The 27,769-nt window shown below is 50.1% G+C and overlaps 1 protein-coding gene across 2 annotated transcripts in view; it reads right to left on the minus strand.

Annotated features, from left to right (window-relative positions):
• MTMR12 (myotubularin related protein 12) overlaps positions 1–27,769 on the minus strand; it is a 50,514-nt gene that overhangs the window by 18,939 nt on the left and 3,806 nt on the right. The window contains exons 2-7 of one of the 2 annotated variants that reach the window (XM_036308881.1): positions 14,845–14,905; positions 12,029–12,171; positions 10,979–11,051; positions 10,034–10,164; positions 7,120–7,213; positions 2,339–2,468 (exon numbers count right to left, since the gene is read on the minus strand). In XM_036308881.1, coding sequence (XP_036164774.1) covers positions 2,339–2,468; positions 7,120–7,213; positions 10,034–10,164; positions 10,979–11,051; positions 12,029–12,171; positions 14,845–14,905 — 632 coding nt within the window. The remainder of the gene's footprint in view (positions 1–2,338; positions 2,469–7,119; positions 7,214–10,033; positions 10,165–10,978; positions 11,052–12,028; positions 12,172–14,844; positions 14,906–27,769) is intronic. The other variant, XM_036308882.1, reaches the window with a different exon arrangement.

Here is a 27,769-nt window from a genome sequence, read left to right on the forward strand (position 1 = left end):
CCCCAGCACTGACTCCAGACTCCACATGAGAACGTCTACAACTAACCAAGCGGCTAGGAAGGGACGGGGAAGGGGGTTTCAGAGTGCAGAGCGCAGGGCTCCGCCGGCTCCACGCCCCCGTCAGCAGAGGGCAGCTTCCAACCAGGCTGCCCACGGGCTGTGGCCGTGGAGCTGGAAGCTTTCACTCAGAGCTTGAGAGGAAGCCTCACGGGAGGCAGGCAGGTGGGGTGAGGGACCCAGGGCGACGCACAGAGCAGCAATGGCGCCCTGGGCCGTCTGTTCACAGGCTCCTGCTACAAGGAGTCCTCCAGGGCCAAGGCCTCCCGCCGCCTTCCTGGGACGGGGACGAGAAAGCTCTTCAGGGGAAGGAGCAGACTGTGGGGCTGGAGCAGCCGCTCGGACCGCGGGGGAAGGGGACGTAGACACTGGGTCTCTCCTCCTCTCCAGACTGATCGGAGTCCCTCTCCCTACCCAGGGGGCTTTCATTAATGCACTCCCTGTCTCCCCCTTCTGGGGTCCCTCTTCAACCCAGGCTCTGAGGGTACACGGGGTGGGGCAAAAGCAGGCTTACAGTGGTCCTCTCTCTCAGAATACCTTCTTGTGCTGCACTCTCCTTCTCACTTAAAGGAAGCCCTCACCGTTCCTTTGGCATTTACTGAATTGCAGCATCACCACTCCTGCACTTTAAGGCCATGTCTGAGTAAGAGAAGGGTCACGTGAACACAAGCGCTGTGATACCACGACCGTCAGTCTGAGAACCAACAGGGCTGTGAGGGGCAGGAGCGTCTGCACACGGACAAGCTGGACAGGGCGGCGTGATTCACATCCTGGGAGGGACGCAGTCGAACAGCATGAGGTTTCTTCACGCTGCTCAGAGCAGCACCTGATTTCACTCTTATGCACTGTTTATTTCTGGAATTTTCCATGTAATATTTTGACCTGCAGTTGACCACAGGTAACTAAAACCATGGAAAGCAAAACTATGGGTAAGGGAAGACTACTGTTCAAATTTTATGAAACTGTCAGCAGAGTGCTGGGCGTTATGCTCCAAAATGATAAGATTCAAGTTTCCAAAAGAGAATTATGCAGAGTCATCCTTTAAAATGTAGGTCAGAGCACATCCTGCCTCTGCTCAGACTCCTCCTCACTGAACTATAAATCCTTCTGAAGCCTCCCAGGCAGTCACCTCCAGCCACTCCCTCCTCCCCGACCTCACGCCCTGGCTCACTCCTCTCCAGCCCCGGGCCCCTCGCTGTTCCCCACTCAGCCGGACAAGAGTCCACCGCAGGCCTTGGTTCCTGCTGACCCGTCCTCCCCCTGCCCTAACCTACTTTTCCCCTCGGCGCTTCTGCCTTCCAGTCCACTACAAATGCTCAGTCACTCCGTCACATCTCCTGCCACTGCAATGACAGCTCCCGAGAGGCGGGGATCCTTAGACTGTTTGCTGCTGTATCTTTAGTGGCCAGGACTTCCTGGCACAGAGTAGGCACTACAAATTTTTATTGCATGAATAAATAAATTGAAATGTTTGATAAGAGGAAAGCAAATACACAATATAAATTCAGAGACGCCTCTAAAAATTTTACACTTAGATTATAGATACAGTAATGGGGGGAAAAGACACAAATTTGCTTTTGAATGTTTGAAGGGACACTTTAAGGGTATTAGTGTGGAGAAAGGGGAACCTTCTGATGGGAATGTAAAATGGAGTCATTGCTGTGGAAAACAGAGTGCAGTTCCTCAAAAAGTTAAATTTAGAGTCGCTACCTGGCCTAGCAATTCCACTCCTAAGTATTTACCCAAAAAGAAATGAAAATATACATCCACACAAAACCTTGGACTCAAATGTTCACTGCAGCACTATTCATAATAGCCAAAAAGTGAAAATAACCCAAATGCCCATCAACTGATGAAGGGTAAATAAAATGTGGTATACACATCCATCCCATGAAATATTATTCAGCAATAAAAAAGAATGACATTCTAATAAATGCTACAACATGGATGAACCTTAATAACATTATGCTAAGTGGAAGAAGCCAGGCATGAAGACCGCGTATTACATGACTCCATTTATATGAATGTGCAGAGCAGTCAAGTCTATAGATACAGCGAGTAGCTGAGTGGCCGCCTGGGGCTGGAGGTGTTGTGAGGACATGGGAGAGACTCCTAATGAGGATGAAGTTTCTTGGGGGACGATGAAAACTGACGGGAGTCATGGATGCCCAGCTGTGTGACTATATCTGAAAACACGGTATGTTTCAAACAGGTGAACTGTCTGGCATGTGAATTAAATCTCAGTAAAGATGTTTTTAAAAAGCACAGCGTGAGCGCTTACCTCTCACAGACTCTGTAGCCTTCGTTGACACTCACTGCCTTGTACTTCATGCTGCCTTTGGTCCGCTCCAGTTCCCAGCACCAGTCCTCCAGTGTGTCAAACATCACAGTATGGTTTTGGGGATTGGTGGCTAACAAAATAAATTTAAAAGACAATACACTCTTAGCATGAAGCGCTGGTATGTGAATGATGTGAAAGTGAATCCTCAGGCCCCAGTTTCCTCTACTATGCCCATGATTATCCAAGCAGAATGATTCACTGCTTAATTCTAACTTTGTTCCTCTTTTTTGTCATTATTCCAAAATTATGACTGAGGCTCTTTTTTTTTTTTTTTAAATCCTCACCTGAGGATATGCTTAGAGAGAGGAAGGGAGAGAAAGGGAGAGTGAGAGAAACACTGATGTGAGAGAGAAACATAGATTGGTTGCTTTCCGTACTTGCGCCCAAACTGGGAATCACACCTGCAACCAGGCATGTGCTCTGGCCGGGAATGGAACTGGCAGCCCTTCAGTGCATGGGCCAACCCACTGAGCCACTCCAGCGGGGCGAGGCTCTCTGTCTTTTCATACTGTAGCAAAGGGCTTGTTCTCATTCCTTTCCTTGCAAAAGCCATTATAGCTCCATTTTCAGTCACCTGACCATGAGACAATTTTTATGACATAAAAAGATCCTGAGAGGCACTGAAGACGGGCTAAGCACAAATGCTAAAATAGATGTTTAGCCAATATGTGCACAGGATGCAAACCCATCCGACAGCATGCCAGATTCCTGAGTGTAAGTCCTCCTTCACTTTGAAGACACCCTGCCCAGAGGAGTTTCCAGTGTAACACTCGCTCCTGAAGCCACAACCACCCAGAGCCATGGCGGGCCTGCTGGCAACGGCTGCGTCACGGGGACGGCACCTCTGCCCCCACCCTGCCAGGCGACCACCTGCGGGAAGGGCATGCCCAGGACACTGCTTCTGTAGCTCAGCCCTCGCCCAGGCCTCACTGCTTGCTGGGGTGAAATGCGCTATTAGAGTTTGGGGTATTTACACCAATCGGTTAGTTTAAGCCTTTACACATCTAAAAAAACAAGCATTCTGGGGAAAATAAAGTATCTGACAAAACTCCCACCTGCTCTTTTTAATAAAACCAGATCATTGTATAAAGGATGATAAAAAGAAAAATGGTTTAGAAAACACAGTAGTTAAGTATATATGTATGTGCCAGGCACTGTTCTGAACAAACTACATGAACGAACTAAATCCTTATAACCCTACAAGTTAGATGATATCCTTTCTTCCAGCTTACAGGTGCAGCACAGAAAGGTCAAATGACTTGCCCAAGGCCACAGAGCTAGGCAATGGCAGAACTGGAATCGAAACCTAGCAAATATTTAAAAAGTCCATAAAATGATAAATGCAATAAAGTTTGCCCATGGACATAAATAATAATACTCCAATTCAAGCATAACAGGTCATTTTCTCCACAATATAGATAGGTCCTTCCCCAAAATGCCATCATAAGAATTTAGGAGTACCTTTCCGCCAAGCACAGTAATGAATTGTTAAGCCTGAGAACAGTGAAAGGTGCTCAGCTTGCAAAGCAGCCAGCTCTCCACACCCCTACACAGTGAAAAAGCTAGCTGGTCAAGTCACAATTATCTGATATAATCTTTACTTATCAAAATCTGGGGTTAGAAGGAGGAGAGAAGAAGGATGGGGTTAAAATAGAATACAAGATGCTTCATATCCTGGGCCTTCTGGCACAACAAGCCACCACAAGGTAACGAAACTGCCAGGGTTTCAGCACACGACTGACATATGTTCGCCAGCTGAGAAACTGTTCTACCCTAGGTCCGGATCAAGAATCAGGATATAAGAAGCAGAACTCCTAAAAATAGAGGATGATTTTTCAAGTGTAAACCCAATACAGGTTTATTTAAATTACAGTAATCAACAAAGTCATATTTTGCATACCTTATATTGCAACAAGCAGTTGTGAGCCAGCACCTAATCAGTACTTGTACTTACATTTAAAGTGAAAAGGTAGCCCCAGCTGGTTTGGTTCAGTGGATAGAGCGTCAGCCTGAGGACTGAAGGGTCCTGGGTTCAAGTCCTGGTCAGGGCACATGTCCGGGTTGCGGGCTCAATCCCCAGTAGGGGGTGCGCATGAGGCAGCCGTTCAATGATTCTCTCTCATCATTGATGTTTCTTTCTCCCTTCCTCTCTAAAATCAATTTTAAAAATATTTTTTAAAAGTGAAAAGATGTGCCCTAACCAGTCTGGCTCAGTGGATAGAGCATCGGCCTGCAGACTGAAAGGTCCTAGGTTCAATTCTGGTCAAGGGCATGTACCTTAGTTGTGGGCACATCCCCAGTAGGAGGTATGCAGGAGGCAGCTGATCGATGTTTCTCTCTCATCGATGTTTCTAACTCTCTATCCCTCTCCCTTTCTCTCTGTGAAAAAAATCAATAAAATATGTATATTAAAAAAAAAAGTGAAAAGATGAACTTATTGAATGAAGAAACAAATTTTATGTTCAGCCTAATAGTCGTGCTAACTGTGTTTTATGTCAACGTAATCCTCTGAACATAACCCGTCCTGTGTAATATGCAGTTATACTCTCAATGAACCCTCATTTAGTACCGTCCTCTGTGTCACACACTTAACAATTTATACTCTTCACAACACTTCAAAGGAAACATGAACACTATTGGTTTTTAAAATGAGAAAACAGAGGCCCAAAGCCCCACAGCTACTAAGCAGCTGAGCAAGGATGCAAAATCGAGTGGGACAGACCCCAAAACTCACACCTTTTCTACTAAATCACCATAGTTCCCAAACGCCACCTGCTCTCAGCTCTCTCCAGCGCTGCCCGTACCCGCTGTGCCCACCAGACATGCCCATGTCCTCTGTCAGCTCAGGCACAGCCTGCGCCCTCTGGCAGCCCACCCTCCTCCCTCCCCGGGGGTCGGGCGCGTCCTCCTGCTCCTCAGCCCCTCCCGACAGAGGCCGCATCCCTCAGCTGCTTCCGACGCGATGCTCTTCGGGCAGGGCGTAGCCCTGTTCACCCAAGAGCCCCAGTGCCTGCCCCTCAGCAAGCATCCGACACGTGCTGGCTGACGAGCAGCAAGTGGCATGCACTCTGCATTCCAGAAAGGCTGATACGGGCGTTAAGCTAACATGCCACCTCCCTGACGAGAAGCACCGAGCACGGGACCATCAAACGTCGACTTCCTGTTAGGAGTAATGGCAGGGCAAGGGGACAGCCGGAGGGAGAGACCGGGGCAGGAAGGCAGACATCTGTGGAAACACTACAGTGCAAGGCCTTATTAATAGCTAATTCAGATGACCAAACTTCCTTAAACGACCACTCTCTTTTCCAGTGAGCTGAATGGAAAATACTTGGAATCTTACATTTTCTACCCAAGCTAGTTTTCTGATGTATTCTTCTTTTACTAATGCTAACTGCAAACCCTTAGAGTTCACGATGGGCCTCATACTCTTCTGCGTAGTTCACCTACATTCCCTAATGTAACCTTCCGAACATCTCAGTGAGGTAGATACCATTATTAGCTCCATTTTACAGATGAATAAACTGAGACACAGAAAATGTAAGTAATTTGCTTAAGATCACACAGCTAGCAACTGGTGGACTTGGAATTCAAACCCAGGCATTCTGGCACCTATGTCGACACTGCCTCTCAAGCTATTCCATGAGCCTTCTGGTTGTCGTCTGATGTGTTCTTTTATGTACAGCTGTCCCACTCCCCCTCCCCACCCCACCCCCCCGCCCCAAGTATCTGCTATCAAGCATGTTCTAGTTGTTTAAGGACTTTCTAGCTCAGTTGGTGTGCCTACCAGACAGTCCCACGTCCACCAAAAGTGGTGGGTTCGATTCCCGGCTGCGGTGTATACCCAGGTTGCAAGTTCGATCCCTGGTTGGGTCACTTTTAGGAGGCAACCAATCGATGTTTCTTTCTCACATCAATCTTTCTCTCTCCCTCTCTAAAGTCAATAAAGACATATCCTCAGGTAAGGATTGAAAAATATAAATATTTAAAAAAACCTTCTAGAATGCAAGGCAGCCTCTAGAGCAGCGGTTCTCAACCTGTGGGTCACGACCCCTTTGGGGGTTGAACAACCCTTTCACAGGCGTCACCTAAGACCATCGGAAAACACATATATAATTACATATTGTTTTTGTGATTCATCACTATGCTTTAATTATGTTCAATTTGTAACAATGAAAATACATCCTGCATATCAGATATTTACATTATGATTCATAACAGTAGCAAAATTACAGTTATGAAGTAGCAACGAAAATAATGTTATGGTTGGGGGTCACCCTAACATGAGGAACTGTATTAAAGGGTCGCAGCATTAGGAAGGTTGAGAACCACTGCTCTAGAGTCTGATGAAATGACACCAAGTATATTAAAGTGGAAAAAAGAATCCAGGGACAAACAGGGCAATGTTAAACTTGTCTCAATTTTGTTTCTCTATAATCTCACATCCCCAGTTATAATATGTTGATTTTACCTTTCATAAGAAACAAACCAATCATCCCTCAAAAAAAGACAACAAACCTAAAAAAATGAGTTAAAGTAACAAAGATCACAGGAAAAATAACAAACTTTTTTTATTTAAAGAATCCTGCATGTGTCACCCCGGCAAAGGGGACCAATTGCTAGAGAAGAGGAGAAAATGCCCCATGGATGGGTTTTCTCCCAGCAGTTTCAGGTAGAAACTGGAAGCTCCGCCCCCTACAAACTACAGCCCACAAGACACTCACGCGTGTTGCTGTGCACAGCGGTTGCATAGGAGAAGAGAAACAATCGCTTCAGCAGTTTAGGAGCCAGGGTGTGATGGATGATGCCACTGACAATCTAGAAAAGAAGCACGCAATGGAGGCAGTCATGTCTTTGGCAGAAAGCACCGAGTTGTCTAAGTTTTCAGTCCAGCTAATAGGCACCTTGGGGGCAGCATGTGACAATGCGCTGAGATCTGCTTCCAGGAAGCTATCCTATATAATAAAGAGCTGATATGCAAATGGTCGTGACGCCCTTATGCCATAACAACCAATCAGCAGGAGGCTGCGTGCATGCGTGGCGAGGCCAGGGGATGTGAGGCTGGTGCCGGCCAGAGGACATGAGGCTGTTATTGTTTATTAATAAATTTATATATTATTTTCATATACATTTTACTAATTTTCTTTCATCTCTAACACTTCTATTATAGAGAAAGGACAAATAGCAATATTAAAATATTTCCTCTAATTAATTCTCTTTTAATGTGCATGAATTTCATGCACCGGGCCACCAGTCAATATATATAAAAAGCCAGCGACCATAATGCCCTAATGACCATAATAACCTAACCGGTCGCTATGACGCACACTGTGGCCAGCAACCTGGCCTGATCAAGTACATACATCTCCTTTTCTCCCCACTGACCCAAGAGCTCTCTATGTCAGCGGTTCTCAACCTTCCTAATGCTGCGACCCTTTAATACAGTTCCTCATGTTAGGGTGACCCCCAACCATAAAATTATTTTCGTTGCTACTCCATAACTGTAATTTTACTACTGTTATGAATCATAATGTAAATATCTGATATGCAGGATGTATTTTCATTGTTACAAATTGAACATAATTAAAGCATAGTGATGAATCACAAAAACAATATGTAATTATATATGTGTTTTCCGATGGTCTTAGGCGACCCCTGTGAAAGGGCCGTTCGACCCCCAAAGGGGTCGCGACCCACAGGTTGAGAACCGCTGCTCTATGTGGTTTGCTGAGGCTGATGCCTGGCCAGCATTGCAGCTTTACTTATTCCTCTGCTCAAGCCTGCTCTTTTCCCATTCTTCCCAGTTACTGTTCTCAAAAGTATCCTTTAATAAGTACTGCCCACTACTGGACTCTCCCACCCCGATCAAGGGCGGGCTAGCCGGCCAAACGCCCCACCCCCTTGCCCCTACCAGCCCTGCCCCCGATTGGCCCACCACACCACAATAGGCCTGCAGCCCTTCCCCCAGGCCAGCCCTGGCCCTGACCGCACCTCTGCCAATAGGGGGCAAGGCTGGCCGGCCAACCTCCTGCAGCCCCTCCCCCCGGCCGGCCCCATTCCCTATCGGCGCCCACCACCCTGATCAGCCTGCAGCCCCTCCCCGAGGCCGGCCCAGGCCCTGATCACACCCCCCCCAATAGGGGGCGGGGCCAGCCAGCCAACCTCCTGCAGCCCCTCTCCCCCACCCAGTCCCACCCCAGATCAGCCCTCCCACCCCGATCAGGGGCAAGGCCACCGGCCAACCACCCATGGCCCTTCCCCCAGGCCGCTGTCCCCCAATTGACACCCCTCACCCCATTCGGGGGCGGGACTGGCCAGCCCACCACCCACAGCCCTTCCCCATGGCTGGCCCCATCCCCCATCAGCCTCCCAACTCCAATCGAGGGCAGGGCCTGCCAGCCAATCACCGGCCATCTCCTCCTCCTGACAGGCCCAGCCCCGATCCGCCCTCATTGGGGCCAGGCTGGTTGGACCCCACCGTGGACGAATTCATGCACTGGGCCTCTAGTCTGTTATAATAACACCAAATAAACAAAGGCTAACCATTCTGTCAGGTTTTCTAAGAGCTTTGAATTTCTAGGGAAATTTTTAAAGCACAGCCCAATTTCTCAAAGCCTACGTGCTAAGAAACCTCAAGGGCCATATGTAGATACTCTAAAAATCTGACATTAACAACATACAGCTGATATCAGATAATAACCAACACACGGAATCATCCTGACCCATTTCTGGCCTTTAGGACTTCCATCTAGAAGGATCAGAAGACATCAACCAATTGTGCTTTTTTGTTCAAGGTTCCCAGCCAAAGTAAGTTTAGGTAGACGACTAACTCGTCGTTTAGAGCGAGTTTCGGCTTCTCAGGGAACTTTCCGTGTCTGCACCACTCTTCTGCTCGCGGAAATCCTGGGGCCCTGTTCTCTAATCTGACCGAGAGAAAATCAAGGGCTTGCCTGTCAGTGTGCGTAACTCACAGGGCCACAGACAGAGATGAACTGGGCTCTCGCCGGGCTGCCCTGGCGCACGTGGTCAGGGGGGCAAGTGTGACCCCCTCAATGTCTCAGCAAGAGAAAGCTTAGAAGTCACAATGACCACTGTAACCAGCTGACGCAGTTATTCATCTTGTTTTGCTGTGGCAACTAGATGCAGTCTACCACCAAGTCCAAAAGCACAGCGTCACCCCGTGACTCGGCTCTGCCCATCCGACCTGTGGCCTCCTCCTCCCACATTCCTCACTGCTTCCCAGACAGACGCTCATCCACCCAGGAGCTGGGGCCCTGCTACCGCCTCATGGAAGGCTGTCGGGGGCCAGGTAAGAGGGATGCTTTGGCTGCTCCCCTTCCCTTTCCCTCACTGCCTCCTGACCCCTGCAGAGGCTCCAGGAATGAAAACATGATGGACTAGAGAACTAAAGGTGGCAGGGTGGAGGAGGGGGAAAAAAAAGAACTAACGGTGGCCTGTGCCAGGATAATACACAGGCACACTTCACCAGTGTCTCTCAATTCTGTCAAAGCCTCTGGGGTTATAACCAAGTTCAACTTTGCAGAGTGAAAGGCGCCCTCCACCTTCATGCAACGTAAGCAAAAAGTAGTGGGGAAACCCTGGTGGGAAATACAGCCTGAAACACAGGCAGCTAGTTACCCTTTTGACTTCCTCTTCCTTTGTGTACCTCAGACAGAAGTGGAATACCCGGAGGTCTTTGCAGTGGATGATGAGCTTCTCGGGGTATTTCTTCAGTTGTCCAAACAGAGTTTTTTTTTTCTCATCAAACACTGCACATATGACAAACGATAAAACCAGGAAGGGAAATGATGTTATAAGGCAACAAGTTAATGCCAAAGAAACAAGGTGCACTACTGCCTTCCAGGAGAGCGCGCAGAAGTGAGAGGAGAGGTGCTACCTCCTAGCAGCAGCCAGCAGGGCCCCCCATCCCTCCGCAGGGCCTGGCTCTGAGCCGCTCAGGGCCCTCATTCCTCTGGAGGGAGCACTAGACTCAAGGGACTGGCCACTGTCAGGAGAGCGGCCTCCACCGACCAGCAGAAAACCCAGCTCCGAAAGCTGAGATTACTAACGATGGACGGGAGACCCTAGCGACATGGCTAGGACCGTCAACTCCTGGCTTGTAGCTGAGGGCCCTCCTTCCACCTCCCTCCCTGTCTGAGTTTGACCATGCAGCTCCTCCTGGTGTTAAAAGCATCATAAATGACTACTGCATGGTTTCTGGGAAAGTCCTGCTTACAGAAATAGAGGAGTGGAGCCGAGGCTTGACAGCCACATGCAGGACACGGCCCTTCCCCAGGTTCCCCTTTACAGTAAAACCTACGCTGACAGCGACACAAAGCCCTACGCAGTGGCACTGTGGGGACTGGGAAGAACAGGTTCCAAGGTCAAGTCCAACCTCCTCCAGCTAGGTGACCCAAACAACCACTTCCTATCTCAACTTTATCATCCATAGCACTGATTTAAACGAAGATAACATGTGAAGAAATTACAGTAAACTATGTAAGACCATAAACACACTATCAGCTACACTTTCAGAGCTAGCACCCCCTCTCCCCCCGGGGAAAACAGATACTTAACACTTACCTCCATAAATCTGATCAACACAGTGGAGCGGAATGTCATTCTCTCCTATGATCTTATTCTTAAACTGGGTTTCCTAAAGGATTCAAAAGGGAACAGCTGTGACTCCTTTCTATGCACTGCTGGACATTAATACAGAAGCTCGCTGTTCTCCATGGGCACGTTAAGAAACACAGGGCAACGCAGCCACGTGCCTGGGAAGGGGACAAAACGTGTGAAGAGCTGTGATCCCTGGTTCGTCAGACCCAGGCCGAACATGCCATTCCTGGGCCGCTCCCGGGCATGACACAGGGTCACCGTGAGAGGTGCTGAAGTGGCACGCAGGTTACGATCGGTCCACGCCAATGCAAGTAGGTGAGTGAGAGCTGCCCAGGACGAAAACATGGCAGGCTCACGTTTCTGTAAATGCTCGTTCCCAGGACTGGGAGCCACGCCGCTAGGACGGCGGCCAGGAGACGGCACTCTGCGCCAGCCACGGTGCTGCTGCTTAAGAAGCGAGGGCGGCCGGGCGGCGTGGCGCTCCCCGAGTGGCGTGGCCAGTCCTCGCGCTGCGCTGCTCATCCAGTGACACCACCACCGGGGCAGCGTAAACCCCAATCCAAGGGCTGCCTTGGGCACGTTTCATAAACGAGCTTAACTCCCGAATTTAAGGAAGAGCTTAGTATAGAGAACACGGCGGGGTGGGGGTGGGGGACCGTATATTTGGGGAGATGGGATTCCAATGAGTTATACGCTGCGATGAAATATAGAAGAAAATGAGAGAAAGTGTCAACCTCTGAAGTCAAATGCAAGCCCGCGTGACAGGAGGCCCAAGTGGGAAGCTCCAGAATGGCCCTCCCCCAGGGAGGACACCTGAAGGACTGAGGGGGGCGGGGGGGGGTGTAAAAAGGGAGAGAGAGAGAGAGAGAGAGAGAGAGAGAGAGAGAGAGAGGTGAGCAGAGCCCTGTGCCTGCGTTTGTGTGTGCTGGGGGTGGAGGAGCTGGGGAGCCAGGGACAGACACTGGGCCACGACTGCACGGCCCCCCCACGCAGCCAAAGGCGGCTCGGACATACATCGCTTTCCAGTGCAGACTCGTCGTCGCCCAAGAACGCAATCTTGAAGTCTGTGCAGACGAGTTTGCCATAGATGCCGCGCTGGCAGGAGTCTTCCTGGACGCACTTCAGCACGGTGCTGGCTTCACAGAGCAGCTGCTCACCTGGTGACACCAAAACAAGTCCTCGCTAGTCCTCGGGGAACAGCCAGCTCGCCAGCAGCACGCTGCCCTGGCCTCTTCTTGTAGAGACCAGCCCTCAGCACACGCAGCCCTCACACGCTCACCCTCCAACAGGCACAAGCTGCCAAAATCGGAGCAGACGAGGCCGCGTGGGGCCCCTGAGGAGTGAGATACACGGCTCAGATCCCCTTCACACAGGGCGCCTCTCTATGTTCTCACTATGCATACGGGACGTTTCCCCCGGGGGCAATGACCTCAGCTACCCTCGCAAGCTGAGGTCTCGTGTTTTATTGCTTGGCCCCGAGCAGAGGTTCCCAGGAGCATGGCAGCAGGGCCTGCCCTCCGCCGACGCAGACCTCCGGCCACTCTCCGGCCAGTGGCTGCTTCTCTCTCTGGGGCTGCGACAGGGCAGTGGGCGTCTCCCTGGCCGCAGGGCTCCCGGCAGCTTCCTCTGCAGCAGAGCTGCAACATGACCACACTCATCCTGGCTCCGCAGTCAGGATGGGAGGAAAAGGGAGGGCAGAGGTTTGTGGGAAAGAACGGTTTCCTCTCTTTCTTCGCTGAGATTATTTCCTCCCAGTGTGTCACCTTCCTGCTCTATCTGCAGCAACCCAGCCCCAGGGAAAGCTGCACTTCCTGGAGCCAGAGCAGTTCTCTTGACAGTCAGAAAGGTGAGGGTTTAGGGGCGACAGTCTCTGCTCCCAGAGAAGCCTGTCAGGGCAGGGTGTCTGGCTGAGGGTAGGAAAAGAGAAGGTTATGGGGGAATGAAGTGTAAATACTTTGCAACCAAAAGGAGAAGGAAACTCTTCTCCCCAATCAGTAGCCCCCAGAATCTTTGCCCCAGAAGCTCCCTCTGGCTGTTTCCTTCAACGCCTTGAAATGTACTGTTTGGCCCGAAATTCATTTAGTCATTTAGTCTAACCGTCAATATGTAAACAGAAAAGTTACAGACACTGAGACTATCAAGAGACACTGTGGTATGTTTTTCGCCTTCCGGGGGTTAGTTACTAAGAAATACTGGGAGATGGCTCAGCCTCCAGCAAGACCACAGAGCTTGAAGAAAACAATGAAGTCAGGGCTCATTAGGGTTTTAAATAGTCCGGGCGGTGGAAGACCTGTCCAAGGTGGAAGACCTGTGAGCAAGGCTTCCTGTGCTTTCAGCTCCTAGTGTGGACCTCGCCCAAGACGGGGAGCGAGAGCCTGCGGTCGTGCACTGGAGACTGGAAACTCGCGTGAGTGGCCGCCAGCACTGGTGGCTGTGCAAACGGGCGCACGGCCGCCGCCATCAGCCTGTGTGTGCGGAGGGGGGAAGATCATGGGAGCGGGACAGGATCTTAGTCTCGTCTCGGAAGCGGGGCTCAGAGGAGTCAGCTGTGAGCTCACAGCTGCACACCCAGAAGAACCATCAGGTAAGAGGGGATGGGAGAATGCATGCAACACTATGCTTAAAATAAAGTATTTTCAGAATCTCCAGTCCAAGAAAAGGAAAGACAATAGGGTATATGGATTAAGGTTTAGGCCATTATTATGGGAAAAAGCCTTTGAAACTTAAAAGCATTTCTTAAAAAGTTATAAAATTCCAACATATTTACCAAATAAGGTGGACCAGCCAGAAACCTATACGTACTCACATACTCCCAATAAAACGGAATATAATAAAAAGTACCAGAATAAGCCCCTATTGTTTTTGGAAAATGCACCTTTAAACACTTATTTTTAAAAGCTATTTGGGGTTAGAAAAAAGAAAGAGGAAGAACTGAATGCATAGCTTATTGGACAGCCCCACGTATGAAGAGGACACGCCATCAAGTAGGTTCTGGTTCTGAATTCAGAACTGATGAAAGCTTAACTCAAGTTATAGAGTCACTCTCCTTTCCTCAAAAGTACCCAACCAGCCCTGGCAATTTGGCTCAGTGGTTGGAGCATTGGCCCATGCACCGAAGAGACCCAGGTTCAATTCACAGACCTCAGTTTTGGGCTTGATCCCCGGCCCTGGCCGGGGCACATGCAGGAGGTAACCAATCAATGTGTCTCTCTCACACCAATTTTTCTCTGGGTCTCTCCCCCTCCCTTCAACTCTCTCTGAAAACCAATGGAAAAAATATCCTTGGGTGAAGATTAACAACAAAAAATACCCAACCAACCCACGTTCCTGGGTGATGACCACAGAGCAAAGTCCCGGTAGCTCTGGTGGCCCTGGGATGGCACTGGCAAACCCCAGCACACCTGGCACTGGGGCTCAGATGGCCAAGCGGAGACGCCTGCCTGGGGAAGCCCGGCAGCTGCGCTAGTGAGGGCGGCAGGAGGACAGCGTGGGGAGGAGGGCTGTGCGGGGACCAGGACTGTCCTGACGGAGGACCAGAACAGTGGATGGGGCCAGCGAGGCAACCTGGAAAGGTCTCCTTTGCTTGTGAAAGGTGAGAATTTCCCAGGTGTATTTTCCTCTGCTTGAGGGGAGGAAAAGAAGAAAATTCTTACAGCTACTGTAATACTCACACCAGGTGTGTAACTACTGAACTAAAGACCTTGCTATTTTGTCCAGCTCACAACTGTTACATTTTGTCTGGATGGAAACAAAGGTGTAGATAGTGACAGTAGGAAGGACGCGACTTATCACTGGCTTTGCGTTGTACATGAAGCTAACATGACTGTTACCTGGCAGCAAGTGCAGAGTTACTTCCTTCTCTGTTACTTCCTTTTCGTTTGTGTGAATTTCCTAAAAGAGAAGAGCAAAGGGTAATATTTTTATTTGTTTAGGGCTCAAAATGAGTAACATAAAGCCATGCTTTCAGAATATTCATGAAAATATATGCCCGCAGGAGTTTTTTGTTTATTTGACAAGCTAATTATTTTTTAAAGTATTTTTAAACTAAAGGATGACAGAAAATTCCAACAAATTAGTTCAATGCATTAAAATAATTACTTAGGGCTGACAACTATCCTTGCCCGGAGCGGAGAGACGGAGAGGCACTCCCTCTCCAAGGATCAGATGTCCCACAGCAAAGCCAGGCAGCCCACAGAGTGACTCCCTCTCCCTCCGGGAGAAGCAAGGGTGAAAAGCACACAATCGCTGTTCTGGAGAGAAAATGGACTTCTGTAAAGAGCTTACAGGTAAGAACAGGAAAATATGAATGTGTCAAGTCAATACTCTGATGGTAAAACAATAAAATAGTAAAAAATAAATCAAGCCAATGTTAACGCGGCTGCTCCAGGCACAGCAGGGCCAGGAGGACAGCTGGGAACGCCAACGGCCCCTTCCAATGACCAAGGCCCAAGACAGTGCCACTGAGGTAAGGAGCTGAGGCCAGCCTCTGTGTCACTGTTTCTCAATGAAAACCTCTCCAAATGCCTCCCTGTTGGGCTCAGTGTTTACTGGATATTCAGAGATAATCAGCAATCCTTAATGAATTAATGGACCAAAGCCACACTCATCCACGGCAGTTAACCTAACAAAAGAGAGGCATGGTGGGCAACCTACCACACCACCCATGAAGCAGTCTTGCCAAAATAGCTCATCTCCGTCTGCCTGAGCATCTAGAGCAGTGGTTCTCAACCGTGGCTGCACATTAGAATCACCTGGGAATCTTTTTAAAATCCTGATGTCTGGGCCTCCTCCTCCGGAAATTCTGTTTCTATGTTATTAATGTTGTGGCCCCACCCCATCACAAAGAAACAGAATTTCCGGAGGATGAGGCCCAGAAATCAGGATTTTAAAAAGATTCCCAGGTGATTATGAGAACCACTGATCTATATCTATGTTAACCTACCAATTCATAAGAAACACTGGGGCAGAGAAACATGTTAAATGACACCATGGGGATGCAGTCAGTCAAATCCTGACTCTACAAGACGCAACCAGTTTGTCAACATATACAATTGGAATTTGTTTCGTTTTGTTTTGTTTCTGACAGAAGGCTCTGGGTAGTTTTCTGAAGTTGTTAATTCCGACTGAATTAGAAGAAACTCGGTGCAGCTGAGACAGGCAGGGGCTGAAGTAGAAAGTCATGGCTGCCTCAGAGAACCCATTTTGAGCGAGGGGTTGGGTACTCCTTTTGTTTGTTTCATTTTAAATAGAGGGTAAGCCCTGGCCAGTGTGGCTCGGTTGGCTGGGCAACGTCCTGTGCACCAAAAGGCTGCCGGTTTGATTCCAGTCAGGGCACATGCCCAGGTTGTGGGCTCAGTCCCCACTGGGGGCCTTGCAGGAGGCAGCCAATCAATGATTCACTCTCACATCAATATTTCTCTCTCTCCCTTTCCCATCCTCTCGCTCTAAAAAATCAATTTAAAGTCCTAACAGGTTTGGCTCAGTGGATAGAGCGTTGGCCTGCGAACTGAAGGGTGCCAGGTTCGACTCTGGTCAAGGGCATGTACCTTGGTTGGGGGCACATCCCCAGTAGGGAGGGTGCAGGAGGCAGCTGGTCGATGTGTCTCTCTCATCGATGTTTCTAACTCTCTATCCCTCTCCCTTCCTCTCTGTAAGAAATCAATAAGATATGTATTTTTTTAAAGATCTTTTTGGAGAAAAAAAGAGGCTAAGCCCTGGCCGGGTAGTTCAGTTGGTTGGAGCATCGCCCGGATACACCAGGGCTGTGGGTTCAATCCCTGGTCAGGGCACACACAGACTCAGCCAACGAATGCATGAATAAGTGGGGCAACAAAGCAATGTGTCCCTCTTTCTCTGTCTCTCTGGCTCCATTTTTCTCTCTCTCTCTCTCTCAACTCGTTAAGTAAAAAAATGTAAAGAGGATAAGGGCATGATTAACAAGTCCTCCAGTTTCCACGTTTTACCTCACAGATCAAAAGAGGTGACATCTGCTCCTGCTCCCACTGCTAATACCAACAACTCCCAGGGCCCCACAGCAGCCCCTGCCCCCATGATCCAGGCGTCTCACCCAGTGCTGAGCGGAAGGCTACGCCTGACAGGAGGTGAGACTGTCACGCGTGCTTCAGCAAGCTTATGGCCCAGGAGACCCCCTCCTGGGACCGCCTCCCACAGCTGGCCCAGACTCACAAAGCTGCCCATCGGCTCGCTCCTCAGAAATCGGATTCTAGAAAGAGCTGCCCAAAGCACAGGGAGCGAAACCAGTGGGTCAGCACTCAAGTTGTATGTCTGGCTACTCAAAGCTGCAAGATACTACAGACCAATTCGTTCCAGCAAACAGCTCCCGACTCCCCTAAATATCCAATGCTGAGGATAAAAATACTGACTTCTGCCCTCAAGAAGTGCAGACATTCAAAAATAACTGGAACACTGGGTGATCAGGCAATAACTACTAGAGCCTGCAAAGATGATTTCTCGACTCACGGTCTCATTTAGTCCTCAAAACTCGAACAGCCATCACTGTCCTCATTTCAGAGACGAGGAGATGAAGCTGGCCCTGGTTAAGTGAGGTGCGACTCAAGCCTCAGTTTACCTGGCCGGCCATACTCTTGACTACAACACAACCTGCCTGTCCCTGCCGGCCACATCCTCCCCCAGGTGCTGTCTCCGCCTTGGCTTTCACCCACTTCATCTACTGAACGGTCACTGCACCTGCCCCGCTCTCACCCAGCACTGCAAACGCGGGGGGACAGCACACAGGGCGGCGCCCTCCCGGGTGCCCGGGAGCGACACGGTGACGCGCTGACAGGGACACGGCGACGTGGCTGCTCGCGAAGGCCAGGCTCGGCTGGGAACAGCAGAAGCGGGAGCTGCAGGCAGAGGGGCAGGGAGGCTGCCCCCAGGAGTGTCCTTTACCCCGAGACTTGAAAATCAGCAGAAATGAGCAACAGGCCAACGACCAGCGCTCTCTCCAGCTGCTCTTCTCAAGTCTCTTTCTGGCGGGTCTTCTTCCCTCCTCGAGGCCTGTGCTCCCTGGACGGGCTCTCCCGCTCACAACATGGCCAACAATATGCGCTGATGACCCCAAATGGCTCTTCCCTCCAGACCTCTCTTCAGAGCTCAGACCTGGACATCCACACAGCCTCCAGGCCACCTGCACTGGAATGTCCCTCAGCGCCTCCCAGTTCACACTTCACAACCAGCGGTCATTTCCCCTGCCCCTCACCAAACCAGCTGGTCCTCCTCTGGACTCTGGCTCAGCACATGGCCCCGCCACCCACCCAGTTGGCCACACCAGCACCCAAGAGCCATCCTAACTGCAGTCTGCCCTTCCCATTCTACCCGCTCTGCTCTAACAGCTCAGAGCTCATCAACATCTGCCCACCCCTCCTGCTCTCTTGCTCAGGCGACCCTTAGTTAGCTCCATCTTGCTTGGCTGCTTCCTGATTACCATTGCCCTGCGCCCATCTAGCCCCCAGTGCACCCACTGGGCCCACCAATCCACAGTCCCCATCCCATTCGCTTTCCAACCCAGAGTCCACACAGCTTCAGTCCTCTCCGGAACACCTAATCCCATGCAGCGGTGGGAAGCAGCCTGTCCTGACAGATCGTAAGTTGCCAATAAAAGTCTCCTGAGAGAACGGAGAAATGAAAGCATACAAAGAGACAAATAATTCTAGATCCTGGTACTATTCTTTAATCCTGAACAGTTCTTAAGAGAGAAACAACTGTATGACATAAGCATACGATGAGCGCCAGGTATTACGGAGCTTCTGCAGACCCTCCCTTAGTTGGCTCCTGAAATACACTCTAGTCCAGCGAACCTTTCGGACCTCAGGGACCACCAGTGCCCACGGACCACAGGTTGGCAACCGCTGCTCTAGTCTCACCAATAGGGTAGGGGCTTTCTCCAAATCTGAAGCCTTAGCACTGAGGACAGAGACTAGAGACTCGGTGACTCTATCACCGTCCAGGTCCAGGAAACTAGAAATCAGAACAGGACCTGTTTCCTGGAACTGACTCCTGGGCTGCTGGCTCCCTGCTCCAGGCCCGGGGGCTTCGCTCCCTTCCCAGCGGCATGACTAGCAGGTTCACTCCCCTGAGAGCATGACCAGCTCAACTCCACTCGACTCACTGGACAGTGGCTTTGGCAAATAAAGCAACAGTCACTCCGACGATAAAGGAAGCAAACAGCATCTGAAGCCAGGGAAGCAGGCACGCAGGGAGAGGAAACTGAAACCTGTCTGGGCTCAAGGTACCGGCCCACGGACTGAGCTTTAAGGACCCTGCTATTTGCCCAGCATGCGAACCAGTTCTCAGCCACCACAAGTGTTCATTTCACCGGGAACACTACTCATGAGCATTTGGGACTAAGCGTTTATTACCCACAGAAATATATGTCTACCTTAAACACGCAAATATGTAATTTGCTGGAGGTCCTATGTCTTTTTTTTTTTAACATATTTTATTGATTTTTTACAGAGAGGAAGGGAGAGGGATAGAGAGTTAGCAACATCTATGAGAGAGAAACATTGATCAGCTGCCTCCTGCACACTCCCTATTGGGGATGTGCCCGCAACCAAGGTACATGCCCTTGACCGGAATCGAACCTGGGACCCTTGAGTCCGCAGGCCAACGCTCTATCCACTGAGCCACACCTGTTAGGGCTGGAGGTCCTAGGTCTTTACCTTGACAACAATCCTGTAAGGCATTTCCACCCCCACTTTGCAGATAAGGCCAAGGAAGCTCCATGCAGGTAAGCAATGTGCCTGGACTCACACAGCTACACACGTGGGGACCAAGTTCAGTGCTCTTGATTCCAACTCTGTTTTTGTACAAGTTTATTAAGACATAATTCACAGAAGATACAATTCACCTAAAGTGTACAATTCAATGGTGTTTAGTATATTCCCAGAGTTGTGAAACCATGGCCACAATCAATTTTAGAACATTTCATCATGTCTAACAGAAACCCTATGCCTAGCCCTGGGCGGTGGCTGCAGTGGCTCCGTCGGCTGGAGCATCGTCCCGTACACCAAAAGGTTGCAGGTTCAATTCTAGTCAGTGTGCGTACAGGAGACAACCCGATCGATGTTTCTCTCTGTCTGTCTGTCTCTCTCTCTCTCAAACAACAACAACAAAAACCCTGTACCCAGCCCTGGGCAGTGGCTGGTCGCAGGTTTGATTCTAGTCAGTGTGTGTACAGGAGACAACCTGATATCTCTCTTTCTCTCTCTCTCTCTCTCTCTCTCTCTCTCTCTCTCTCTCTCTCTCTCTCTCCAACAGCAAAAGAAACCCTGTACCATTAGCATTCATCCCCTCATTCTCCTTATCCGCACCCCCTGCCCCTAGCCCTTGGCAACTACCAATCGTAACATTTGTTCCTGTTATAAACTACACCACCAAGTGTCCTTTCAGCTGTAACCAGGCTTCAGGGGAGCGGAGCAGACAGCACCCTGCGATGGGGCGCCACCCTAGCAGCTGAGCAATACTTACTCACGTCCATTTTTCACATTTAGACTGCTTTTTCCCTTATCTGTTTGTTTTTTTTAAGGAAGAAAGGAACTGCTAAGGCCCAAACTAGAGCCCTCACTCTGTTCTGACAGCTCAGCATTCACTGAAGGGCAGTGAAAGTATTACTCATTCAAGCTTCTTAGCAAGGATCGCTCTTACCAGACATTCCTTGGCCTTTAAACAATCCAAACGCTTTATCAAACTCTCCCTAGTAAGACACTCAAGCTCAAGAAGAAATGTTAAGACCCAAATACCAGTGGAAGCCTCGGAACCATAGACGTGACCTCACCGAACAGTTAGCTGGCTCGATTCCGACTAAGAGGGTTGCTCACCCGATGGACTAGGAAGCTGCCTGGAAGCAAACAGAAGCAGAGGACACCACAGAGAACAGCTGGGTTCTGGCATCCATGCCAAGGCCCTGGTTTAACAAGCTACAAGCCACGGTGACAGCTAAAAGGACTATTTTCGGGCGAAGCACCTCATGCCAAAGCCGACTCTTGGGGCTGAAAGACAGAGAGTAAGTCAGCAATCACACTGAAGGCCTAAGACAGTGCTGAACCCCGGCCCCCGAGTCACTGTGGAGGAGACATGTTAAAAGCTCCGAGTGATGCTCTCGTCAGCTACCCGCTGAGCCCCCTCCTGGGAGGGCCCGGGACCCAGTTCTCTCTGCCACCCCGAGCTCCATCCACAAAGCCACCCTGAATGGCACCACGGCCCTGCCCTGACAGCTTACAGTGCTGCGGCGAAACAAGACCACGGGCATAGAGCAGTCAGACAGCGAGGGCTAGCGCATCTCAACTGCATCCCCAAGAACCCAGAGCTACAGGCAGCCTGAAACCCTGGCACAGGCAAAAACACAGGGAGTGTCAGTGAGCTAAGGCGAGAATGCAAAGAGGCTGTGGCAAGGGCTTCCAAGGCGTGTGGCCAGGTGCTTTTCACACTAGACTTGCACCCTTTCTCTTCTTTCCTTTCTCTCTATTCTTGGGTTTCCTCTATGATTTCATGTGAAACCGCCGTCTCAGCAAGGACGGGGAGCCCACAGTGCCTGGGAGGAAGGCTGAGTCCTACTGCAGGCGCCCGCTCCCCGCCCTGAGGCAGCCGCGAATCTCTAAAGAGGACGGCAACAGTGTGTTTTTAGAAGGTCCCCCACAGAACCATGTTGTTTAAAAAAATAAAAAGTACAAGTTCCCTGCACGAAGCAGGTTTAAACACACTCCCCCCCATCCAACTCTATAATCAGGAAACGAGAGGCACACAGAAAAGAAACCGCCCAGCCCAGCCTCCCAAAGCCAAACGAACGCTCTTTCAACAAACCAGGAGCAGATCTGCAGGAGCCGGCGAGTCGGTGAAGATCAGACCCGGGGAGGGGCACGGGGAGGGGAGAACTAACTCCACATGGAAACGACGCGTGAAGGCTGCGTCCAGGCCTGGCCGCGGTGCCCGGGCTGACTCGGGCACTGCAGAAGGGACAGTGGTGTGTGGTCCCAGGCACGAGAGGAGATGCCAGCAGAGGGTGGCGATGGAAATGCAGACAGACCACCCTCCCAAAAGGCACCCTGGGGACCACGCCTGGTTTGGAGTCCAGCGACTGGGAAAACGGGGCCGCTGACAGGTCCTCCTGGAAGCCCTTAAGGCCAGAGACAATACTGTTCAGGAGGGCAGAGAAGGGACCCATGAAACAGCTCACGGAGAAGGAAAACTGCAGGAAGGCAGGGCCTACAGGGAGATGGGCTGGGTGCCTGTGTGACCTGGCAGAGTCCTGCAAGACGGACAGCACCCCAGCTCCAGACACAGCCTCTGCGAGCGCCAGGGAGAAAGTGCTGGAAGGGAATTTAGACTTGAGGTCAAGTCTTGCCACTATTGGGACCTGCACTGGTGGCCCAAAGAACATGTGAACACAGACATGCAGACACCCACACACACACACAGCTGCAGCTTCAGGGAGAAGAGTAACAGCCACTACAATTCACGTTTAGTAAGTGTTCACTGCATGCCAGGTACTGTGCTAACTTTCCAAGGACTGCCTTACTGAAGACTAACAACAATCTTATGGGCTAGAATAGATACTATGATTTTAATTCCCATTTCACAGATCAGGAAACTGAGGCCCAGCCCAAACCCACAGTGAGCCAGCGGCAGAGCGCTAGCTCCACAGCCAGCTCTTACCCACAGTAGTTTAAAGTGGCAGCACTGGGATGTGTGCACGTGCTCAGAGAAAGGCGGCAGGCGGCAGCGCCGGGGCTGTCAGTCTTCCGTGCTAAGCTAGCTGATGTGACTAACAGCAGCTGCAGAAACACATGGCCTTGCCTTCTGTCCCCGCCCTTCCCCCTCCAGGACCCCTGCATAAATACTAGCTCAGCTGAAGACTGTGAGGGGCTGAGAGCCTGGCAGCAGGAGCTTGTCCCAGGGCTTGGTGCGAGCGGAAGCAGGGGCAGAGGTGCCGAGGCCCCGGAGGGGCCAGGCTGACCGAACGGAAAGCAGCCTCCAGAGAGAGGAAGACACAGTCCTGCCGCGAGCCACTCTTCAGACTCCTCACTGGCACCCACGCACATGCCTTCCATGAGGGATGAGGACAGGCGCTCCAGCCACCTGGTCCCCACCGCCTCTGAGCCTTCTGAGTTGTCCCTCTGGCCTGCCAGCTCCAGCATCCCCCGCCCCACCGAGCCCACTCCAACGCCGCCCTTTCCAAGTCCTACACAGGCTGAGGCTGCGGCTGAGGCTGAGGCTGAGGCTGCGGCTGAGGCTGCGGCAGGCCCTCCTCCGGGCTCCGTGGTACCTGCTCCCGCATCAGCAGGCAGCACCCACCTCCACGATAGAGCCATCTGTTGACTTGCCGGCTCCTCAACAGAATGTGACACCCTGAGTGCACAGGCTGGTTTTCTGCCGCCCTCATTCTAACACAGTGCTTAGCAAACGGTAGGCATGCAAGCAAGACTCCTTCCCATTCAAGTCATTACGAAGAGCCACAGCATCTAGCCTGTGGTGAGTGTCCACCATAGGACAGGTCCTGGGCTGGGCAGACATGGTATTTCTTCTCCTGCAGGGCAGACGGCCATCCGCGGTTACAGGTGAGGAAAGGAAGTCAGAAAGCCAGTCACAATGGGGAATGGATCTCACGGGACTGAATTCAATCTTGTGTCTAGAGAAAAGGTAGGAACAGTGGGCTTTTCATCAAAAACACTGGGCTCATTTCCTCCAAGGTTCTCTCAGGAATTTTAAAACTCTCCTAGCAAAAACAAAAGCAAAATCCTCAGCAGCGCAGGGCCATTGTCTGAAACAGGGCTGGCAATCTGTCACAGGGGAAAGACAGACTCAAAATATCTCACCATTGTGGCCAGGGCTTCCACAGACAAGTCTGGCTTTTCTTGTGGCTGAAACCTCTCCCTTCCCCAAAAGCAAAGAAGTGAGGCCTTGGATGCCACCTCTGAAAGGCTGCCCACCAGCCAGGTCTACAAGCTACAAGGAAGGACGGGGCACAGGAGGGGAAAGTGATGATATTATTTTAGGAAAAGCATTTACATATGAAATCAAAACAGCATGGTCTTGCAACTGCCTGTGAAATCGTTATTACTCCCAGAGGTCACTTGATTTTGCTTACTCAGATCTTATGTAAACCACTGAACAGACGTGATAAATGGGCAGAATTTGCCCTATGACAGATAGACTTACTAGAAACGAGGAGAAAGAGAGAAATAAGCACATAGGCTGAAACTAGCAAAATGTCAAAGGCCAAATATTAACAATGAAAAAAGTCAACTGCTAAGTGTTCCCTTTCGGCTGGAATTTTAAATGTAATCAAACCATTCTCAAATGTATGAAGGAACAAAGAGGAAAAGGAACTTTAGAGATAGTGAAAAATACTGTCAGTTACCACAGTGAACTTTCCTGGCATGATGCCATGGCAACCACCACCACAACTAAAACTCGGCTTTCATGAATCCCTGAGCTGGGGAAGATGTGTGTTCTAAGCAAGGGTCAGGCGCTTTCAGAAGCCATGCAGGTGGCTCTGGCCCAGAGGTCCTGAAGGCAGACACGTGTGCGGACCCCGCTAAGGGCTCTCCCTGCATACCCACATTTACTGTTCACAATACTCATCCACACTCAGGTAAAAGCGGGAGTGTCACTATTCCCATGTTTCCTGTAGCGATGCGACTGAGACATGCAGCGAGCACGGGAGAGACTGGCTGCTGGCTCCCTGGAGCTGCGACCCGCCAGGTAGGCAGACCCTGCAGCCCTTCCTGCCGCTTCACTCCCTCCCCCCTCCCACTCCACCCCCGCCTCCTGCCGTCCTCCCCCAAAGCAGCGGAAGATGAGAGGTCACCTGAGAATTATTCCAGTTCCATCCTACTTCCCAACCTATCTTACGAAGTTATTTTAAATGATTCATTAAACTGCAAACCCGCTGTCCTTATGGTCTTAAATATAGCGCATCAGAAGTCAGGAGCCGGACGGGAAGAGAAATGGAGGGTGTTCTCCTGCTGGGAAAACAACTCCCAGTAAAAGCTCTCCCCACGCAGACCAGCAGGGCCATCGGCACCCCCGGCACCACACGCAGGTTGATTCGTACACGTGGCTGCGACCATGTCAGACAGGCTCACACGGACGAAGCCTGGGCAGACTCAAAGACAAGCACGCACTTTCGTTACGGGAGCATCACTCAGGGCGACTGTTTTTCTAACTTCTCAAGTCTGCAACTTTATTACACTGTCTTTGTCATAAAAACAGGGTGTACATCTTTTATAGTGATAAAAAAATTGTGGCCCCCCAAAATCTAGGTTTCTCTAAAGTATGCTACCACACAGGATGGTTTAATGTGGAAGTAGCTCAAGACCATTAAACGTCCTGTTGAGGCTATTTAGAGAAAAATCTAGAACTTTAGGTTTCTAAGTCCGGGTTCCCCAGAGCCCAAGATTCTGACAGCAGTGAAGGCGGAAGCCGTCCAGAGGCGGGTCTGGCCTGTGGCGGCTGTCGGATGGCAGCTGGGCGATCAGGAAGTGCTGCTGGCGCTCCATCTGCAGCAGCGGGCGGTGCTGGACAGGACCCAGGCAGATTCCGCAGGAAGCACATGGGGGAGAAAAAGCGGAAGCTCGGGACACATCAGGCTCCAGCCACAGCTAAGAAAGTGATCGTTTTGGGAAGAACTTTCCATGTCCTTCATGGCCTGTTCAATCACTAGCAATGCCCTCTATAAAAGGAAAAATTCTGCCATTAAAACACTAGTTTGGAATACAGAAAGCGTTATAATCTTTAAAAAAAAAAAAGTAATGGATCTAGATTTTGCTTTTAACGGTAATTTTATTGCTAGGGCTGGGGAAGTAGGGCTATCTTAGGATAAAACAATCTCTTCTTGTCATCAATCCATCAAAGTCATCAAAATTAGTGGTCCAATACAGAGTATTTTACCACAAAATAATCTCAAATATTTCATCGGTTTGTATCCCCAATATTTAGAACAGTGCCGGCACTGGAAGGTGCTGAGTAAATATGTGATGAACAAACTAGTTGTGTCTCCGCGGAGCCTGTGTCCACTGTCACCTGGTGGATAACCTAACAAAAGCCAAGAAAGAAACCGCTGCTGAGAACACAAAGGAGAAGGAACTCAGTGCGCGTGCTTCACGGGTAACACGCCTGCGTTCATATCACAGGATAACGAACGCCCCGCAGGCAGACTGCCCTCGTTAAAGCCCCGCCACCCTTCGCCACTGGGACCCTGACGACTTAACTTCTCTGGGTCTGACTTTCCACCTCTCAGCACAAAAAGGAAGGTAACAGTACTTGGCATCCACGACGTAAGAAGCTGAGGATGACACCAGGCAAGTGCAGCTCCTGGGACACAGCAGTGCTTCAGAAATGTCAGGGATTATTAAGTGTTTTAATTTGGATATATACCCACAGTCCTATCTCTGGGAAGAATACAGGACCATAGGTTTACCTCTCCCCACCAAAAGAAAGAACCTTAAATGAGGACTAAGCAATGGAATGGATTCTTTTCCCTAAGGCAGTGGTTCTCAACCTTCCGAATGCCACGACCCTTTAATACAGGTCCTCATGTTGTGGTGACCCCCAAACCATAAAATTATTTTCATTGCTACTTCATAACTGGAATTTTGCTACTGTTAAGAATCGTAATGTAAATATCTGATATGCAGGATGTATTTAGGCGACCCCTGTGAAAGGGTCGTTCGACCCCCAAAGGGTCGCGACCCACAGGTTGAGAACCGCTGCCCTAAGGGATAAATGGAAAAAAAAAGACAGCTCTCAAGTCTGGATTTTTGTTCTGACCCTCAGTCTTCCTCTCTCTTCCTGCCTTTCTCCCGACGCCGTCCCAAAGCCTTCCCTGCGCTCCTGCGGCCCTGGCCTGGCCACTGCCCCTGGCTCTAGGAGACAGTCCCATCGCTGTCCTGCCATAGTGCTGCAGCTGGAGGGAGGCCTCACTTCCACATCTGGGACCAGGAGCACAGGCCTCCCTAGATGACCTTTAACTTCTCTTCCAAATCTAACTCTCCACAAAGAAGAAACTGAAAACTGTTGTTAGTGCATTCAAGCCAAACACTCACCTAGGCTCTACGGGAAAGTGCACTTTAACTGTACGTGGAACATCGCACAAATATGGGCACAAGTGCAGCAAGCTCTAAACACACAAGTTCCCCGAAGTTTCCATTCAACTTCCTTATCACGATGGAACAGACTATTATTAAATCAGAACTTTCTCTTAGGACCTCTTAATGGTCCGTGGCTTACAAGCTTCTGGTTACAGACACCAAGATTTCTTTGTTTTAAAATTACATATATATTTTTTTAAATATATTTTTATTAATTTCAGAGAGGAAGGGAGAGGGAGAGAGAAATAGAAGCATCAATGATGAGAGAGAATCATTGACCAGCTGCCTCCTGCACGCCCCACAATGTGGATCAAGACCACAACCCAGGAATGTGCCCTGACCAGGAATTGAACTGTGACCTCCTGGTTCATAGGTTGATGATCAACCACTGAGCTACACCGGCCAGGCAAGCATTTCTAATCACGAGAAATTACCAGACGAGTGTTTACAATTTCAAGGTAACTGAGCAGAAAGCTGACAGTTTGGAAGAATCAGAATTGTCACTCGGCACCACAGAAGGGGACTAAGTAGAAAAACACTCAACAATCATATGACTTTCTTGGTTCTCTGTGCTACCTAACATCTCCCCAAGACACTGTATGCCTCTGTTGAGGAAAAGGGGTCAAATTAAAATGAGGTTACA

The sequence above is a fragment of the Myotis myotis genome, unplaced genomic scaffold (genome assembly GCF_014108235.1).
Source record: "Myotis myotis isolate mMyoMyo1 unplaced genomic scaffold, mMyoMyo1.p scaffold_m19_p_5, whole genome shotgun sequence".
Classification (NCBI taxonomy): Eukaryota; Metazoa; Chordata; class Mammalia; order Chiroptera; family Vespertilionidae; genus Myotis; species Myotis myotis.